At 41.3% G+C, this 21,700-nt stretch overlaps 1 protein-coding gene across 9 annotated transcripts in view; it reads right to left on the reverse strand.

Moving 5' to 3' along the window:
- LOC307223514 (uncharacterized protein) overlaps nt 1-21,700 on the reverse strand; it is a 135,837-nt gene that overhangs the window by 66,129 nt on the left and 48,008 nt on the right. For 7 of the 9 annotated variants that reach the window (XM_079989527.1, XM_079989531.1, XM_079989529.1 and 4 more), the window contains one exon: nt 8,751-8,855. The exons of 1 other annotated variant lie outside the window; for it this stretch is intronic. In XM_079989527.1, the coding sequence (XP_079845653.1) occupies nt 8,751-8,855 (105 nt within the window). Of the gene's footprint in view, nt 1-5,822; nt 5,926-8,750; nt 8,856-21,700 lie in introns of those variants that run through there. One more of the 9 variants, XR_013842112.1, reaches the window with a different exon arrangement.

The following is a 21,700-nucleotide window of genomic DNA, read 5'->3' on the forward strand; positions in this document are numbered from 1 at the left end:
ACAAGTGGCCAAATCGCTTTAAGAGGATGTATGACCAAACCATGCTACATCTCAAAAATGGCATGTGGTGAACAGATTCTCCTCCCTGCTCTACTCCCCAGATGCAGTTGAAAGGAAGAGAATATTGATGGACACACGCACACATGTCCGTGTCACCAAACAGAACAGCCACCACAACATGGAATACTATTAAAGGTGCAGGTCATGTCATGAACAAAAGGAACAGGCAACTGAAGCTCAAGGTCTACCAGACTTAAGCTCATATATTCGTTCCTCACTGGAATGGACTCTTTCTCTTTTTTATGTGATAATTCGTATTCTTACTTGGTTAAGGAATGAGTTTGAGATCTACAAAACTCATCAAGCTCAAAAGTTTGGAATGGTTGGGAACAGCTATCCTACTGAAGTACAACAAAATCAAATAGGGCTATTTTTTGGGAACTATATAGCTCAGAGAGAAGGGGTTAACTTTCCAATGGAAAAATCAGTTCAGTATCAGTTCAACTTGGTACAATGAATGGGAAAGCAGGGTCTTTTGGACTGAGTGTTCCTTTGCTTGGCAATAAACAGCCCAACGACCCACTCATATGCTCCAGAAGTAACATCCCTATAGTTCTGAAGTATGGGTAAGGAATTAATTCTACTGAAGTCAGTTGGGTATGCCCCTGTGAAATAGGATTTGGGCTGTTAGCCCTGGTGTGAGATCTTTAATACTGTTTCCAACCTTTTTGTAAATGACTCAAAGCAAGTTAGAGCCAACTGATGATTGTTTTATCAGATCACACAATTTCCACCAATTTGTAAATAATCATTCACGACAATGGAGCATGAAACACAATAAAGGAATAGAGAGTTTATGAGAGGCAAAGTACTAAAATTAAAGGGTAAACAACAGTCCTCTTTCAGTACCTCTAGTTCTTCCAATATAATTTTCCTTGCTTCCCAAAAGTGAATTAAACCACTTTGCAGAGGGAAGACAGGAGGTTTCAGACTCTTCCCATGCATGATAAGCAGCTGTATCACTTACAAAGATGAATGGCTAAAATAGCATTATCAAATGCAATCATCACTTTATGAACTATAAAATCTGCTTGATTGGATCTGGTTACTAGTCCCAGTTCCTAAAACAGGACAACAAGCAAGGAAGATGATTCTGGACAGAACATTTCAGATGGAATGCGAGAAAAAACTTTAGTGCAAATGAAAAACCTATTCACCTGGAGCTAAAGGTCTTTGGAGGCATGTATGTATTTGAGTTTGTGATGTGAAAGTTATTTAAATACACACACAAAATTCACCCAATTCACTTGAATATAACTTTCTGATACTGTATTCCTAGATTCATAATATCCACCCAGCAGCAAGTTCAAGAGACACCAGGATGGGAATGGGGGTACTGAGCTCTTGAACATAAATGTTATTGGACATCTCTAATTCCTTGGACTAGGGAAACATTTTCTTTGGAAAGAGGATAAAACCATTCCTATTTTCTTTCTCCAAAGTGTATGTGACCTTTTGGATTCTCAACAATTCTAAGAAACATGTACAATTTTTTTCTTGACTCTCGGTCATATCTGCTCCATCTGCACAATGGAAGGGTTCTATTTCCTTATTCACCTCCTACATGGAACTTAGTTTGGTTAAAGCTTAAATTAGAACTTTTTTTAAAAATAGCATGGCTCAGGCCTGGGACCTGTTTAGCAATAATAAAGAAGCACTGTGATTACTTCCTGCTGAGTAATTGCAAGCATGCAAACATCTCAGGAAAGCTTCCATTTCAGGCAGTATGAATTCTAACACACTTGCCTATGACTGTCTGCTGTGGCATTTGTGCTTCTCATGCATGCAGCTTTTTCCACAGTATCTACGCAAAGTTGACAGTACCAAAATGCCAGCCTCTATCCCCTCCCCCAATCTGAATTTGCCCTTTCTGCAGAAAATGCAACATTTTTTAAAAAAAAGGTTGCCAACGTCTCATTTACAATATCTGTGACCCATTTGCAATATTTCTATGACCAATTTGCAATATTAAGCCCTCATCTGGAAGGACTCTATAATAGCAGCAATTGTCATTTTAGAAATTCGGTGGATACAGATTCAGTCATTCTGACTCAAGGAATGAGGTAGTTGAGCAGCTTGGCAGCTGTATCCATGACTGAGCAGCCCTACTTAGGATCCACTCTGCTCACCCAAAAAAGGAGGAGGGGCTAGAAAAGGTGCCTAAACACAGTCTGCCTCCTTTCCCCCCCTGACTGGATTACCGTGCCCAGTGGGGTCACCACCTAGCAGTCATAAAAGACAAATGAACTTTGGAACATGGAATATATGGACTTTGTCAGATAACACAGACAGCGAGCATCCTGAATGCAGAACTGCCATTACTGCAAGAGAGCTGCAACGTTTTAAGATCGATATTGCAACGCTTCAAGAGACTCAAAGAGCAGGCGAGGGACAACTGAAGGAAGAAAAAGGAGGCTACACATTCTTCTGCAAAGGTCTATCTGAACAATAACATCAAGTACATGGGGTAGGCTTCACTATCAAAAACATTGAACCATAGGGGGTTCCCCCCTCCCAAAAAATGTGTTGTGTAAAGAGGGTCTTAGAACCATGCTGCTAAAGTTGGATGTAACTTTAGTACAGAGATGAGAGACTGGTGGCCCTCTAGATGTTGTTCAAATCATAGATCCCAGTCATGCTGCCTTGGGCTGATGGAGAGTTGGAGTCCAACATCTGGAAGGCAACAGAATCCCCATCCCTCTTTTTGTATGTTCTTAATCAATGCCTGCATTGTTCTTTATACAGTGTGTCGATATCCATATTATGTTTTTTTTCCCTCTTCCTGGGAGCCAGGACAGGTGGGAGATGGCATTATCACAAAGTATTCTTTTCCAGCAATACGTACTGCAGGAAATGCATTTAGATGTATCTTGTAATAGGCTACACTTTGCAGCAGTGAGTTTCTTGCAGAAGTTTACAATAGTCTGGGGAGTTGCTTGCTTGGAAAAACATGTGAAAAAAAAACATCCAAACCAGGGTGAATTCCCACAACAAAACCCACAGTTGCTGCTGAGGCAAATGTGCTCATAATGTGACTCCATGACTCATGTGCTTAAAATTAAGCAGTACATTCTAACAGTCTGTTTGGTTAAAGCAAAGGCATGTAGAGAAGGAACAAGTTTATTATTGAATGTTAAAACGAATTAGCTTGCATTCTAATTTTTAGAAAGAAATATTTGCCCTTTCATAGCAGTTAGAAATATTTCATTTGCTGGTCTAATTAACTTCATAGGCAGAAAACGGAGATGTATGGCCAAATCACATTTATTCAGGACAGCAGACTAACTGGAACTTACTTATGAGTAAGCGTGCTATGACTTCAGTTATGCACCATTTGTACTATACAGTTAAAGCACTATCATACCACTTTAAACAATAATGCCTTCCCGCAAAGAATTCTGGGAACTGCAGTTGAAAGATGCTGAGAGTTGTTTGGAGACCCTTAGTCTCCTCCCAGAGCCACACTTCCCAGACTGCTCTGGGAATAAGGGTTGATGGTTAAACCACTATGGGAATTGTAGCTCTCTGAGGGAAATAGAGAGAAGGGAGAGGAATAAGCAAGGATCAGGTTTTGGTGTAACTGAAATGGCAAATTTAGGGCTGATTGACTCATGCTGAATAACTCCATAGTAAAGGCTAAGTTTAAATGAAATCAGTGAAGTTTGGTTGATGAAGGAATAGAAATAAGAACATAAGAAGAGCCTGTGGGATTGGACCAGCGGTCCATCTACCTGAGTACAAGAGAACTTTCCCCTCCTGAAGACTAAATGTATTATCATTGATTGGAGGTTTACAATCTCCTGTGCTAGCTTTTAGAAGTCCTAGGCTACTAACGGTGGACGTGAATCGGACAGGAGCAAGAGGTGCAACGTCTACATGTTTTAAGGATATGGAGTGTCAGCTATTTTAATTCTTCTATGAGTGGTGCTGGAGTCTGGAAATTTCATTGGGGAATTATATGTTCAGTAGGATATTCCTTTTCTAATGTTTAAGAAATACAACCAAATACTCTAAAAATATTCCCTGGCCTGTGAACTATAGCCAGAGGAGAGATTCTTTCCTTCTTGTGTGCTTTTGCATTGGAACAAAAAGAATAAAATTCTTTGGGTTAGTTTGGATCAGTTTATTTCCAGAATTAAGGCAAGAGACAACATTTTACTCAGCAGAGAAGCTACAGTGAAAGTTCCCACTGAACTTTGTATTTATCCTGGAATTGAGGGAATAGGATCTTCAGAAGTGAGAGCCAAGGGAGTAGGGTCAAAATATTAGACTTCTCATGCTAGCATTTGTATCCCTTTTTTGTACGGGGTTAAAGGCCAATTCCCAAATACTGTAGTTGGGGCAGCCCAGGACCTCCATACACGCTGCAAAGGCTTGTGCCTGTCAGATGTCACTTAGGTGCTGCACTGGTTGGACTTCATTCCTGAAGGTGCACTCCATTGTCTCAAGACAGATGCCAACAACCTCTTATAGAACAGTAGCAGTTTAGGAAACTGAATTCATGGGTATTAGGGCAATTGAAAAGAAATGCCAGTTCCACAGAACACCATGTTTTAATCATATTAGGACTGGGCTACTGTAGACACTTTATATGGGTCTGCTTTTCAAATGTTCTCAGAAGCTTCAGCATGTTCATGATTCAGACACCAATTTGCTGATGTGGGAGGCTGCAGGGATCTTATGTGGCCAATCTTAAAACATCTTTGTTGACTCCCTGTTGCTTCCAGGCTCAATTCAAACTTCTGGTGTTGACCTTTAAACTAAAACCCTCAGTGGTTGTAACCATGATAACTAAAATAATTTGTTAAACCACCCATATCCTCAGATGTTCCTCAGAGGCTATGCTCCAGGTGCCACTGCTCACTGAAATATGGTGGGACTAACCAGCAACAGGGACTCCTCAATGGTGGCACAAGAACTGTAGAACTTCCTCTCAAGGGAAAAGTCATTCCGTCCCCCTCTCTGTTGGTTTTTGATGCTAGGCAACTGCCATATTTACAGAGAACAGGTGGTTTTTAAGTGTGAAGTGATTTACTCCTTTGGCTGCTAGTCATTGACTTAAATCATTTTGCCCAGTATTCTCTACTTGTGACAGGTATTGGCACTCCAGGGTGTAAAAAAGAGATATTTCCCTGTCCTACTGGTCCAAATCATGGCCCAAGGACCACATGTGGCCCTCAAGGATTTTTTGGGTGGCCCTCAGCAACATTTGATCCCACCCCCATCCCAAACCCCTGGCCTACCTGGTGTCAAGTCAATATGTCAAGCCCCCAGCCCAGGGTCAATCCATGTGTTCAAAGTTCCACAGAGATCCTGGAACAAGCTGAGGCCCATCAACATGGGCAGTTGAGCAGACACAGCACTTCAGCTCCACTTCCCTTTTGGACTTTGCATGCAGATTGCAGCATCTGGGCTTGACGAGGCATGTGACCCTCACCTGTTGCAAGCCTACTCCAGCTTGTAACATAGGCCTTGCTCCCTCCTTCCCTGCATGACAAGGCAGTGTGGTGCCTGCAGGTTCTGTGTCAAAATACTCTGTGGCCCACTTGGTATGAAAAGTTGGGCCACTCTGATTTAATTGGTGGGGCCAGGGATTTGAACTTTGAACTCTGACCTTATGTCTGCAAAGTATGTGTTCTACCATTGAGCTATACAGAGGGTTTTATTATTATTTTTTGTTTTGCAGGTTCTTAGGGGTTTGGGGGGGAGGTATTGCATATTATTGATTTCTTTAATTTAATTACTTACTGATTGATTGTTTTGCAGGTTTTATTTATTGCCTTAATTTTATTTTAAAGCCCAATTCTGCATTCCAAAGGCAGGGGAGAGGGAGAACTGAAGGCAGATAAAATGCCCAAAGGACTCCTGTTGAGAGAGCATAAGTAGGGATGGAGGAGAAATGTGGTTCAGTATGCATTTAAAGCCAAATCTTACTGAAAATAATAGGCATAAATGCATTATCTTAGGGGAAATTTCTTGCAAAAATGTGCACATTAGTCAAAACAGTGTATTAAAATGTGTTTATTAGGTGGATTCACCCTAAAATGCTAATTACTTTCACAATATTTTTTTAAAAAATGCATATCACTGCAAAATGTGGAGAACTGAATTTAAGAATGGGAAAATGAGGAATTGAGAGAACTGAATCACCCCAGATTTTATTAAAAATCCACCTACTGTCATTTACAAGTGTAATCCTGTGCATCCTTACACAGAAGTAAGTCCTGCTGAGTTCAATGGGACTTACACCCAGGTAAGTATATAAGATTGGAGCCATAGCTACTTTTATCTATCAGGAGACAGCTTTACACAAACTGTCCCATAGACTGAATAGCCACCGATTTTCCTGAATTGGACTGATTTGGACCGATTGGACTGAATAGCCACTGATTTTCTGATGTGTCAAAAGATTCCTCAACATAAGAAAAGCAAGGTTCCAGGGCTACTTTTGAATGGAAAGCTATAATTTCCAATTAAGGTTTACTTTTCTAGTACTGGCTGCGGTGACAGTTTAACCACATGGTGGAAGATAAGCCCACATTCTCCAAATTACAAAGATTGGTCTATTAAAATATGCCACATATAGAGTAAGAAGTTAGTAGTGCAATACTGGTCAATTGCTTTCTAAATCTCAACTGGCCTTTAAATTTCCAAAGAGAAACAGATGTTAACATTGCCCAGAATGTTACCATCACTAAGTATCAGTTCATTCCAGCTGTTTAGGTATGTGGCAGTGAAATGACCCATTAAAAAGAAAAATACACACACTGGTTATGCAGCCTGCACTAAATAATCTGACAGAGAAGACAGCAACACCAAATATAGCTTGCATGTTGCCACAAAGGAAAATGGTGAGAGGACACATTAAATGTGCAGATCACATTTGTTAAAGTTAAAAAAGAAAAGAAAGATAATTTTAATGTCATCAGACATGGACATATTAAGTCTACCATGTCTGCATGGAAATAAAAAGCCAAACAGAGTCACTTTTTGTCGTGGTTAATATCAGTTTGCAGCCACAAACCAGTCAAAATCAGCTGACACCAAGTTATAACAAATTCTGCTGTGTGCTGTAGGTTCTACTCTGTAATATGCAATGTTAATTGCTTCTTGTAAATGGCAAGTTCAAACTGTTTCAGTTATCCTGTCACGCTGCACATCCTTTTAGGGTATGGTTCCACCACAATGTCTCTGCTGCAGTTCTTACTCTATTTGGGATTGCCCTCAGCTGCCCCCTTGGTGTCCCTTATTTATTTGCTTATTGAAACATTCATATATCACATTTCAGCCCCCATGAGGGCCCCCGTGATGATTCACAATAATTAAAACACACCGCTGGTACAATAGAAATCGAGAAGAGCCAAATTACTAGGTAAAGAAACAAAATAAGAACTGCAATGTGTGAAGTTGACATACAATTAAACTCCATAAAATAAAATGCTTTGACTCTGCCCACCTACAAACTATCAGTGAAGGGACCAGTCAAACCTCTTTTGGGAGAGAGTTCCACAATCAAGAGTAGGCCCCATTTTCTGTGACCTGCTACCTGCATCTCCCTTGACGTGGAACAGGGCATCTGATGATGACCGTAATTTGTGGGGTGGTTTGTCTGGAAGGAGGAGGTTCTTCAGATACCCTGATCCCAAGCCATTTAGGGCTTTATACGTAAAAACCAGAGAGTTAAACTGGGCCTGGAAACAAACAGGGAGTTAGTGCAGATGGTAAAAGTCTGGTGTAATAAGTTTTAAAACCCAGACAGCTGAAGGCATTCAGGTCAATGCAATTTGTACCAACTGCAGTTTTCAAACGTTCATCAATTGTACACAAAACATACCACAGGAATCTAATCCAGAATTGACTAAGATATGCAGAAATGTGGCCAGAATTGCCTTCTCCAGGAAGAGACAAAACTAGCACACCAGTTGAAAGGGCATAAGTGCACTTGTTGCCACCGTTGTCACCCAGATATCCAGGACCAATGTTGGATCTAGTGTATGTCAAGAGGGAAAGTGCCCTGGGTTCCTTCAAGAGGAAGGATGGGGTATTAGTTCAATGAATAAATACACACAAACAGCAGTACATTATTTTACTTAAACACACATTTGAAAGGCCCTCAGGGTATTTGGTGTGTGATGACACCAGTATGCTGCCCACAACCATTTCTCATTTCTCATCTGGTTCTGGTGAAACTGCTAAAATTCTGACCAAATGTCTAAGGCTAAATGCACATAAGATTAGCATTTTGATGTGTGGGGGGGGGGGTAGCCTGGGAAATCTATTTTGAATGATGTAGGTGCATAACCTGTTATACTACCCTTAAGAATAAGATTCAGAGCTTGGGAGACTTCCTGAACCTGACATTGCTTCTGGATGTGGCCAGGAGCTCATTTTGCCAGCTGATTTATTTTATTTCCAAACTGCCTTTCCTCCCCCAAACACTCAGGATGGGGTTTGACATAATCACATACTCAAGGAACACAGTCAGACATGCTATAGGTCCACTGTGCTATATACAGATATGTTATAGGTCCAATATGCTATATTTGTGCACTGTGTTGAGCTGAACCCTGCCATTCATGTTGGTAGGTGCAAAGGCCTTCTGACTGAAAATGTGTTGCTGAATGGTAATCCATTTGTCATTTGCCTTGCCTGCCCTACTTCCTCCCTCTGGAGACAAATCCTATACTCACTGTGACTTCCAGAATGTATTACAAAATCCATTTTTGGCTGAATATCCATTGTCACCATCATATCAAGAGCAATCCCTCTGGCTGATGTTCCAGGTCTCTTGAACACTAGGAGAAAAGCAACATACTTCCTCATTCTCATGCCTGCCTTGGGGGCAAGAAGTAACACTTAAATGGTTGGGATCAGCTGCCAAACCTTTTGGCTTTCTTACTGTGGGATAAATATTGTTAAATGATTGAGATGATAAATGCCACAAACATGACTGCAATGACCACAGCAAGGTCACTTTTGCAGTAATCCAGTCTACCTCCACTGACGAAGCACTGTATGAATTTCTGGCAGTGGCAAGCAAGTTGTGGAAACTCTGACTCAGGATAGAGTTGTGTCCTATGTCAACAAAGGGACCAGAATTTCCATTCTAGAAAAGCCACAGCAACACAGGAAGCTGCCTTGTACTGAGTCAGACCAATTGGTCCATTTAGCTCAAAGTGACTGGCAGTGCCTCTCCAAGGTTTCAGGCAGGAGACACTCCCACTCCTACCAAGAAATGCCAAGGACTGAACAAGGGACCTTCTGCATGCAAAGCAGATCCTCTACTACTGAACTAGTACTGTACTACAATCTGAGCTCAAGGACAGAAAAAGCCCTTTACTTCATCTCTATCTTTACCCTGGACCATTTATATCCCACCCCACTCAGTTCCTAAAGAGATCGCCAATGGCCTGAGACTATTCTTTGCATCTTTTCTATGATGAATGGGTGGATGGTTAAAAAATGCAAGGTGTTATGCCAGGTTCAAAGGAGTTACAAATAACTTCCAGGTATTAATGCAATATGCCACTGTACTGTGGGATGGTGATTCTTGCTTTCTGCTGTGAACTGTGGAAGGACCATTGCTTGGTTGTAGATCCACCTTGCATGCAGAAAGTCCCAAGTTCAATCACTGGTGTCTCCAGGTAGGACTGAGGAATGCCGGTGTCTGAAACCTATGGTCTGACTCAGTACAAGGGAATTTCCTGTGTCCATAAGTTGCTAATTTTCACATTTGTGTGAATATATAAAGGGTAAAGGGGACCCCTGACCATCAGGTCCAGTCGTGGCCGACTCTGGGGTTGCAGCGCTCATCTCACTTTATTGGCCGAGGGAGCCGGCGTACAGCTTCCGGGTCATGTGGCCAGCATGACTAAGCCGCTTCTCATGAACCAGAGCAGCACACAGAAATGCCGTTTACCTTTCCGCTGGAAGTATTTATCTACTTGCACTTTGACGTGCTTTCAAACTGCTAGGTTGGCAGGAGCAGGGACCGAGCAACGGGAGCTTACCCTGTCGTGGGGATTTGAACCGCTGACCTTCTGATCGGCAAGTCCTAGGCTCTGTGGTTTAATCCACAGTGCCACCCCTGTCCCTGTGTGAATATATATATGTGCGTTAAATCATTGTGACAATGCACAGGCATTACACAGAGCATGGACATCCTACTACACATATATAATTATCCCTCCTTCTCATGCATGTGTATAAATGAACATGCCAAGCTATTCTCTTTAAAAGGGCACTTAAAAGTTATTGGAATTTATTCAGTTTTTTAATAAACGTAATTGTTGCCTAAGTGCACTTCCCAAAACTGAATGTACATATTTCCCGGCAAAATAGCATGAGTGACATCTCTCCGTAACAGATTCTATAAACATGGAAAATATGTGTTCCTTAAGAATCTCTCATGTTTGTATTCAAGTGGCAAAAATGGACAAGCAATCTTTTGTCTTATCCCATGTTTTGGCAACTGAGACAGAAACTTTCACTTTGCCAGTGAGTTGGCTCAGTGGGGTAAACAAAGTGGTCAGTGGCCTGAACCTTCTGTGGCCAAATGTGTCATTAAAGCCTGGTGGTCCATGCGTAAGGTGAAACCACGACCATATAAACATGCATGCCATTTCCCACACATCCAAAAGACTGCTCGGTCCTCCAACATCGTCACAGTGGAGCTGTGTTTTGGGTACCAGGATCTGGGAAGCATGGAACAGGCTTTTAAACAACCAGATGGGTTTCCATTAAAATTATACAACTCTGAAGATGATAAAATGAAACCGCATATGGAAATTCCCTGTAAGTCACTTTTGAAAATGGAGGAAGTGATTTCCACCCTGATCCTGAACACAATACTTAGAACAAGTATGCTCCGCTGATTTTAGTGGGAATTAATTCCATGTAATATGCTTAAGCTAAGAATGGCAAGCCTTGTTTGCACTAGTATTTTGCTGTGAATTAAATTTCTCATGGAATTAGATCTAACTTGATTCAAACCACCATATATAATGTCCCACATCAGATGTTGCAACAAAGCATGGCTTGTCGTTATAAATCTCAGGCTCATCCACTACCTCCTTCCCCACTGTTCCAGGTATAGGCTGAAATACTTGGAATTAATCCTGTTGAATTAACTACTGGGCATTTCAGTTAAACGCGTTGTAAACTTCATAAAGGGAAATCATGTTGATGAAAGTGGCACTCCACAGCACCATCTGGTGCCACAGTGTTATAACGCATATAAAGTGTTTTATCTTTATGAATGTAGCTGAGTCCCAGGAAGCTATGACCTGTACAAACCATAGTTAGTTAACAAACTAGGGGACCAAGCCATGGTTTAGGTTTGGTATCCTAGTTTTGTATCTTGGTTTGTACAAACCAGTTTCATGTATTTAGAAGAAAGTATTTTTGGTTTTTAAAATGTATAACATTTATATCCCACCATTCCCCAAGGAGTTGAAGGCAATATACATGCTCCTTCCCTTCCCCATTTTATCCTCAGTTCATCCTTGTGAATTAGACTGAGAGACTGACTGTCCCACAATCACCCAGTGAGTTTAATGGCTGAGTGGGGATTTGAAACCTGATTTCCCAGGTCCTCATTCAACACTCTAACCATGACAGTACACTGCCTCTCACAACACACTGGAACTCTGTGATGGAAGCTAATTAGCTTCTCAAAGGAAGCTTTACATCTCCTCCCAGATGCACAAATGAGAGATGGAAGGTAGGGGGAACTATGTAAGCACATAACAACAAACTATGTTTCGTTAGTATGTCTGAATCAAACCATCATCTGCTCAAAGAACATCTGATACACAAACTGATGTGGCCACAAGAGTAACCTATGTCAGCTGCAGCACAAAAATGGTCCTGCTGCGAAGAAGGTGATACAATGCAGTCAGAAAGCAAAGTGGATTTTCCTGAAAGCCCCTCTTGGAATAATACAGCCAATATCTGTCCAGTATGAAATTAAGAACACATGAAGTTTTTAGTACTTCCACTTGGGATGAGAAAGTGAGTTGGATTCTGACAAGCAAAAGAACCTGGAGAGTTGCTGGCCAATAATTTTTCCACACAATGTAAATTTCTGTGTACGTGATCATGCCCCCAAAGGCTGCGTCCAGACAGCACCCAGCCATTGCTGGTCAACTGTAAACTAGAAGTGGCATAGCAATTCTTCTCTCATCAACAGGGTAGATACCTAATTTCAAGAGGCCATTTGTGCACAGCTCTAGTCAGAACTCATACAAAAGTGTGTAGCAGACCTTTGAACATTGCAACTACTAGTTAATCACTCTTCAAAAAAGTCTTACAAAATTATGAAATTTTGTGGCTGGCCTAAGGTCATGAGCTTTATGGCTGAGTGGGGATTTGAACCCTGCTCTCCCACGTCCCAGCCCTACAGCCTAACCCCTACACAACACTGGCCTTCCCTTTGCATTGAAGCTTTGGAGTACAGTGGTACCTCGGGTTAAGTACTTAATTCGTTCTGGAGGTCCGTACTTAACCTGAAACTGTTCTTAACCTGAAGTACCACTTTAGCTAATGGGGCCTCCTGCTGCTGCCATGCCGCTGGAGCACGATTTCTGTTCTCATCCTGAAGCAAAGTTCTTAACCTGAAGCACTATTTCTGGGTTAGCGGAGTCTGTAACCTGAAGCATATGTAACCCGGGGTACCACTGTACTGAAGTGAATCTCTTCTGCACATCTCTGGTATGATATCTTGTCCCAATATCAAGTCTGTTGCTGTGAAAGAAAGGTTGTTCCTTGCAGTGGAGGAAGTCAAAACGTGAATGTGTGGAGGGGATGTAGTATTCATACAGAAAAGCCCTAAGGAACGAGAGGAGCATCTAAACCCTGCTGCAGAGCTTGTCCTTTAAAAAAGAACCCCAACCCACTGTATTTGTTTTAGAATGTTTGTTTGTTTTATTCTCCATAATTTGGTATGAATTGGCATTTACAGCTTTTATTCCATGTTGCACAGCTGAAACACCAAAACACGTTTTTATATGTATCCTTTTAAAATTACTGCTAGCAGCGCAAGGTAAACACATCTGTTTTGATTAGCTACATTCCGTGTTGTGTGTCAGAACAAAAAAAAAAAAACCTCTGTAAAAAACATTGGCTGTACTGTACTGTAAGATCTATGCATAATTATTTCGAAAACACAGAAAACCAGGCAGACAGGAAAGTAATGAGTAAAATATGTTTTTTTTCAAAAATAAATAAATAAATCCTCAAATGAATAAAAGGTTTAGATATTATAAACAAAACACTTTTTTTTTTGGTCAGGTCAGTTTCTTTTAAACCCAGCATATTTATAAGGGTGCCCTGCTTTTTAAAAAGCTGTATATAAACTAGATAGCATGCGTAGCTGCTCTGTTTAGAAAACAGCAAAGTACCATGTTAAAAGTCTCTGTTTAGTCAGCCCACCCACAGAGGAAAAAAAAGTTGACATTTAAAAACAGGATATAGTGAACAGTTTGTACCATTGTGCCCAGTAAATCTGACAGTTCCCTGCTGACGTTTTAGTTGAGTATGAGAAGTGAAGAACTAACTTCCTCGGCTTCACAGAGGATAGGAACCAAGTTTCACATGTAGGCAAGGATCATGGGGCCTGCCTGCACAAGTAATCTTGAACCAAGAAAACCTTTATTTTCCACAGCACACAATTCTATCTTGGAACTCACTGATACTGAATGTGCTAATGGATGCATGCATCATTTGAGTCAAGAGACAAAGATTGGAATCTGGATGCCTGTGGCAAACTCCTGGCCCACGCACACAGATTGCAGCACCAATGTTGGGCCAAAGGATCTTCCAATCCTTTTGCAATGTCTCCAGTGCTGCGCCAGCATTCTGTTGCACCAATGGCGCTGCAGTGTTGGGTTCAGCCCTCCATGTGCAAGTTACTTGTGCAAGAAGAGAGAGAGAGAGTGGTCTTGAACAACCCAAAAACGGAGTGGGGGGGGAGAAGAAGAAGAAGAAGAAGAAGAAGAAGAAGAAGAAGAAGAAGAGTACTGTTTGGGCTACAACTCCCATCATCCCTAGCTAGCAGGACCAGTCGAAATAAATAAAAAATTTAAAAATTGTCCAGTAGCAATTTTTAAACCTTTGACAATTTTTTATTTATTTCACCTACCTGAATCTAGCAGGACCAGTGGTCAGGGATGATGGGAATTGTAGTCCGAAAACAGCTGGAGACCCATGTTTGGGAAACACTGCTCCGGGATGATGTTGGACTACAACTCCCAGCCCTAGCTAGTGTGCTCAGTGGTCAGGGATGATGGGAAGTGTAGTCCAAAAACAGCTGGAGACCCATGTTTGGGAAACCCTGCTTTAGACTATGTAGGTGTGTGTTGCCTTTGGAGATGCATCTCAACATTAAGAACGTAAGAGCATAAGAAGACCCTGCTGGATCAGGCTAATGGTCCAGATGCCTGTGGGAAACCTACAGTCAGGATCCAAGTTCATCTGCATATCATGTTGCAAGGTTGGAAAAGCTTCTCCACCTCTGGTATAAACCTTACTGAGCTAGATGGAGCAGGGATCTGCTTGGGTCTAAGCTTTACTAGACAATGTTGCTGAGCATCTCAATGCAGCTCAGTGGGTCTAGTGCAGGAATGTTGCACAAGTCCTGCTGAAGGAAAGGGTGGATGCTCAGAGACACTGCTTGATGGGTGGTGTCCACAATACCTTTAAGTGAAGAGAGATTTATGGATGCAGAAGCAATGCCATAGTCTTGTAGATCCACTGGAGGAGAGAGCTAGCTTTAGGAGCAGAGTGCTAGAAGATGTCTTAAATGGGTCTTTTATCCCTGGATCCCACCTAGTACCTCCAAAATATCTTGTGCAAATCAGTAAAGAAATAAAATCCCACCAGCAAGTGAAAGGAGCAATATTCTACAAATGCAAAAAAATGAGCAAGCCCCCCCCCCCCCCGGAGAAATGTAGTAACTCTTATCCTGTATCTTTGTTAAATGTGGACTTAAAAAATATTTACTAAACTGTGAACCGCAAGACTAAACAAAAGTCTTACTACCATTGTAAATCAAGATCAAGGCAATTTCATGCCAGGCAGAGAGGCAGCTGATGAATTTAAGAAGAGTGCTACATATGTTAGGAGAGGTGAGGGATGACGGCGATCTTCTTTTCGAGAAGTTGAACAGGCATCTGATGCCGTGGGGATTGTTGGCTGCTATCTGCAGCATGCCTGGAGTGAGTTTTGTTTTGGATTAAAATTCAGAAACCTAATTAAAACAATTTACTTTCACCCATTAGCCTTAATCCTTATGAATAGCTTACTGTCTTCTCTGGTTATTTCCCTAAGAGGAACTCAGCAAGGATCTTCTCCTCCTGTATTTCTTTTTTCTTTCCCTTACTTTGGATCTGCTAGACATCTCGTCTTGGGGAGCATAGTGAAATCGTTCAGCACTGAGAAAGGATCTGATATCCATAAAGTTTTAATCTTAAATGTAGGCATCATCCAGCTTTGTACAGACTGGGGAATGTATCTGTGCTCAACTTAACGCCAGGAGATTTGTTATGGTCCAGGATGGAGAACATTCTGTTTATGGGCCAGTCTGTCTTTGAATAACATCCCTGAGCTGGATTTAAGACAGAATTTTAAAGAATATGTATATAATGTTCAATAACAGAGCTGTGTTTCAGGAGCAGGAAAGATTAAAACCAGAGCCACTCTAGTTTCATACTCTCATCTGATTAAAAAAATCAGTTAGTGGAAGCATCATTCATGCTGATACAGGCTCGTATGCCTTCTCAGGCTGCATTCAAGACAGCACTTTGTTTCATTTCCATGACATTTTCCTTCCCTGATGATTTTCATTCATATGATATAAAAGCCACTCCTGGAAACCTAGTGGAATCTGGTGGACATATAGTGGTAATTTCTATGTTCTGGGGGTAAACGGTAACCCATTTCTTGACTTCCTTCACTCAAGGATAGATTCAAACTGACAATATTTTTTTATTTTATTAAATTAGATAACACATTGTCTCTCAATTAGAAATATGGTAACCAATAGAGGTTTACATTATTAATTGAACTTGTTTGTTTCATTAAGGCTCGGATGTTGTCCTCCTTGAACATTTCTAAATCTTCTTATATATGCCATAAGCAATCTATTTTGCCACATTTCCAAACAAATAAAAAAGGTGTAATTGAATATAAAAGAGGTCTGTAAGGAAACTGCCAGACTCAAAACCCTTTGAAATGGCTGATGTAATCACTGCATGCATCATGCGTGGAGACATTGATTTATATCTTACTTCTTATATAAAGGGAGCGGGTGGCGCTGTGGTCTAAAACCGCCAAGCCCCTTGGGCCTGCTGATTGGAAGGTCAGCAGTTTGAATCCATGTGACAGGGTGTTTCTGGTTGTTGTTGTTTTACTTCTTATAATACCAGGGTAGTCACTCAAAGGGTGCTGAAGCAGACTCTTGAGGTATAAAACACCAGTTTGCCCTTCTTCACATGTATACATTGATAAATGAATGTATGCAATATCAGGTACATCCTGAGCTCCCTTTTAAAATATGGCTTCTGCATTGTAACCATTGCAATCTTCCTAGTTTCCTTTCCCATACAAAATGTTTGCCAATTCCTTGGTGTTTCTAGAAGAATTAAAATGAAAAGATTTCCCAAAACATACAGAAACCTTGGAAGGTTAATCAGCGTTCAGATTTTGCCTATCCGTGTCCTTCTTTTTCAGGTCTAGCTCATTTACATATGTAAGTAATTATTTGCAAATTTCACCCATTCTGCCTTAGCACCTTTGTGAGTTGCAGAGGGATTCCCCCTTCTTGTGAATGACTGTAAGAAGACGGTAAGCAATGTTGGATACAGAGCATAAGTTGTGTAGGCTTCTTCTACCACACAGGTTATATAATTCAATGGATATAATTTGGACTTGGGCCTGCGAGTCATGGTTTTTAAGCCACATTTAGCCAGGGCTTGCATGACTAGGATTGAGCAAATCATCCTGGGACTATCTGCAGTCACAAATGTATACCCATTTTTTACCAAGAAGCATTATGAGTAGGATATGGGTAGGTCCTTCCTGCTCTCTCATCCTGCAGGTGCCATTTTGAATCCTCCTGGGTGGATTCCAGAGATTAAGGAAGCCATACCTTTAGCAATTCACTGTGGGGATGGGCAGTGCCTCAGTGGTAGAGGATATACTTTGCATTCAAATGGTCCCAGGTTCCATCCCTGGATGACATAGCAGGTGATGTGAAAGAGACCTTGGAAAACTCCTGCCACTCTACAATTCTGGGCCAGATAGTCAAATAATGTGACCTAGTAAAAGGCTGCTTCTGAACATTCTATTAGTTTAATTGCAATACATAATTTCATCTGTATGCTGCCTTTCCACAGTTCAAACCATGCTCAAGGCGGCTTACAGCATGAAAAAAATACCTAACTATAACATAATAAAAGTAGTCATAAACAAACACACACAGCAAAACTGAAGAATTTCCATATAAATCACAAGATCTAAAATAAAGATACAAAAAACAGCAACAACCCCCTCCTCAACCTCCCCAGCCCAAAAGTAATGACTTCTTCCAAAGAGTCCTGAGAAGTGTGGTATAATGAGATGAATGTAGAGATCCCTAAGCCTTCCTCTCAGAACCTCAGTCCCCTTGGAAGAAGAACAGACTATTCAATCAGTTTACATTTGTGGCAAAGATCTACCCCATGTCACAGCTTCAGTTCCTCGTCCATTAATCCTTGCAAGCATTTGCAATGGGAAATTGACTCCGAAGGATTGTTAAAACACATTGCACATCAAAAATACGACCATGAATAATACTGCTCCCACCATTTTAGGCATAATATTTAGGTGCCATTTATATTCGCCCTTGGCAAAGCTTTCATTGGTTTAGAGATTGCCAGGCCAGTGCACACAAAGTGTCACCTACAAATAAGCAAATGAGACAGCTGAATGGACTATTCCTACACATTCAAAGGTCCTGTGCATGTCAGAGCCTGTCAACGGCTTTCAAAACATGAACAGTGGGATTTCCAAGTTTGTAGGAAAAATAAGTCTCATTCTTGTCTTTCAGTAAAACAGAGAAAATTGGATGATGTTGAAAGAAACAGTCTTCAAACACCTAAAACGGGAAAGAAAATTAATAGTAAACCCACAGTGTGAAAACTTAATGTTTACACTTCTTTCTTTCTTTTTTTGGGGAAAAAAAGACATTTTGACTAACGCTTAAAATCATCATCCTTCTACTCAAAGGATGCATCTGTATGCTTATCCCTTTATCCTATTTTGCACCAGAGGGGAGATATCAAAAGGGTGATGATTATTCCATTTACTGACGTATTTCACAGTAAGAAGAATTTACCCAGTTCTTTGTGAGATACAATTCTACTGCTGTTTGCTTACTGTATAAAGATGGCTTTGCTACAGAGAACAATTTATTGCCTACTGGAAAAATACATGGGGTTGTGTGCAGTGGAGAGACATGTTCTCCATTCAGTTGCCACTGCAGGATCTCCTCTGAGATCATTGCCATTTGACATCATAACCTTCATCTGAGACCACACACATCTCTCTCAAGTAGAAATTCATCCAGCTCAAAAGAATTTCCATCAAGCTGAAGTTAACTTTTGGCCCAGAAACAGCATTTCAATTGGCTTGAAGAGGCAACAGAGTAATAGGTTGCTGCTTATTTGCACATGCGATGGGTTTAGCAAATGTTAGGTAGGCAGTTGAGCTTCTCAAACTGTCAGCCTGAGTAGGGCTTAGTTTGATCTGGGGACTCACGCAGACCAAAATTTGCTTCAATTCTAGGTTCTGGCTCTGAAATGCAATATGAAATAACAGTAAACACAACTCCTGATAATCTCTGGCTGCATCAATTAAATAAAAAAGCAAGTTTCTAGTCCATATAGCTGCAAATATTGCTTTGACAATGTATGGGCAATCTGTGGTGAAATCTCTGAAGGTGAAGGTTGAGTAAGATGTACAATGTTCAGTTACATCCATACCATACATGAAAAGTACTTTTAATGCACATGGTTTCCCCAAATGAATCTTGGGAATTGTAGTTTGTCCTTCACAGTTACAATTCCAAGCACCCTTAAGAACTACATTTTCCAGGGCCATGTGTTTTAAACGCTCATTAAATGTGCTTTAAATCTACCCAGACATAGGTCTCATTGAGTTCAGTGAGAGATCATTGCAAGTTAAGAAATTATGGGACTGCAGCTTAAACATCTCTCTTCCTTCCTCATGGCTGGCAATTGTGTCATTACGCAAATAACACAAAATAAAATAACTTAAGCCAAGCAAAATCTTTTTTACATTTAATTTGGGCGACTTTGGTGTAGATATTCTTTTTTAAAAAATGTGATACACACAGTGCTGCCTATTCCCCACCACCCAAAAAAAATAAAAAATCATTGCTTTTACTGCAGAGATACAGATCTATTCTTTAAAACACAGAAGAAGAAAAGTCAGTGTTATGGTGTCTTTTACTCTGTGGTAAGAACCACAAGATAATTTAAGAATACTAAGATTTCACTTTGGGGGAGAGGGGCCTCTCTTTTCCATTTGTTGAGGCCCAGCAGAAAACAATAATTGAAGCAGGGGAGCAGAGATCTTCAGCGAGTTTTTGCCTTTTTGAACTAGAAATAGATATGTGGTTAAACAGTGTTGTGATACCCAGAACTATGAGAAACTATCAGATCTAAATCTTGCAGAGTAAGGCCAAACAAGAAGACAGACTGTGTATCGACAGTGGGTGGGCTGACACCCTCCTTGGCTTTTGGTATAGATCCAGGAAGCAGTCTGGGTGATCCCCTCTCCCTTCCTAGAGTTCTGTTTGCAACTGTGGGCAGCAAACACCAGCTGAAACACCTGCGTACAGCTCATGCCATGCACAGATGTACAGCACTTGTTGCTGATCCATCTGGAAAGCAGCCTAGTTCATGCCTGCATGCCAGCATGTTTGACTGAGGCACAGAACATCCACAATGGGATTCAGGTACATTTTCATCACGGTTCCCACCTCCACTCCCCTTTGAAAAGTAGGTGGGAAGCAATATATTTATTTATCCTGTCTTATTTAAAATAATTTCTGTACCACTTTTCATTTGAAAATAAATCCCAACCTAGTTTACAACAGTAAAATAATATATTAGAAGTGATTGTATAAGGAACATTTTGCATCGTGTTTTCATTCCTGTCCTGTTATTCCTTACTGTTCTTCTCATTCACTGCCCAACTCAAATGTCAGAAACCTGTTTCATCACAGAAGATGTTCCAAAATGCAAGGAGACAAGGAGACCTTTGGCCATGCAGATGTTGCTGGACTACAACTCCCATCATCCCTAACCATCAACAGTGCTCCCTGGGGCTGGTGGGATTTGTTTCTCAACCCTGCAGTAAGGGATATCACAGCTTTAATTCTGATCAGATTGAAAGCTGGTGAAGGTTCCATCCTAAATTCTAATCTGGGTTCTTTTTGACATACTGTATCCCTGATCCATACACCATATTTTAACCTTTAACAGCACTCACTCAATGAGTCAGATCTATAATGCAACCATCTGCTCAAAGGGCTAAGAGAGAGAGAGAAAGATGGCAGCACCAAATACGGAAGGGGCAAACCTCAAAGTAGGGTTAAAAAATGTAGAGAACTTTAATAATAATAATAATAATAATAATAATAATAATAATAATAATTTATTATTTATACCCCGCCCATTTGGCTGGGCTTCCCCAGCCACTCTGGGCGGCTTCCAAAAGAATATTAAAATACTGTGATACATCAAACTTTAAAAGCTTCCCTAAACAAGGCTGCCTTCAGATGTCTTCTAAAAGTCTGGTAGTTGTTGTTCTCTTTGACATCTGGTGGGAGGGCATTCCACAGAAGGCCCTCTGCCTGGTTCTCTGTAACTTGGCTTCTCGCAGTGAGGGAACCGCCAGAAGGCCCTCGGTGCTGGACCTTAGTGTCCGGGTAGAACGATGGGGGTGGAGACGCTCCTTCAGGTATACTGGACCGAGGCCGTTTAGGGCTTTAAAGGTCAGCACCAACACTTTGAATTGTGCTCGGAAACGTACTGGGAGCCAATGTAGGTCTTTCAAGACCGGTGTTATATGGTCTCGGCGGCCGTTCCCAGTCACCAGTCTGGCTGCTGCGTTCTGGATTAGTTGTAGTTTCCGGGTCACCTTCAAAGGTAGCCCCACGTAGAGCGCATTGCAGTAGTCTAAGCGGGAGATAACCAGAGCATGCACCACTCTGGCGAGGCAGTCCGCAGGCAGATAGGGTCTCAGCCTGCGTACCAGATGGAGCTGGTACACATCTGCCATGGACATGGATTTGACCTGTGCCTCCATGGACAGCTGTGAGTCCAAAATGACTCCCAGGCTGCGCACCTGGTCCTTCAGGGGCACAGTTACCCCATTCAGGACCAGGGAATCCTCCACACCTGCCCGCCTCCTGTCCCCCAGAAACAGTACTTCTGTCTTGTCAGGATTCAATCTCGATCTGTTAGCCTCCATCCGCCATTAATAAGATAGTGAAATTGTCCAATGTGTTTCAGTGGAAATCTTCCTCAGGGGCACACAAATTCAATTTCTAGCAACACAATATCTTTCAAACGAT

The sequence above is a fragment of the Podarcis cretensis genome, assembly GCF_951804945.1.
Source record: "Podarcis cretensis genome assembly, chromosome: 9".
Lineage (NCBI taxonomy): Eukaryota > Metazoa > Chordata > Lepidosauria > Squamata > Lacertidae > Podarcis > Podarcis cretensis.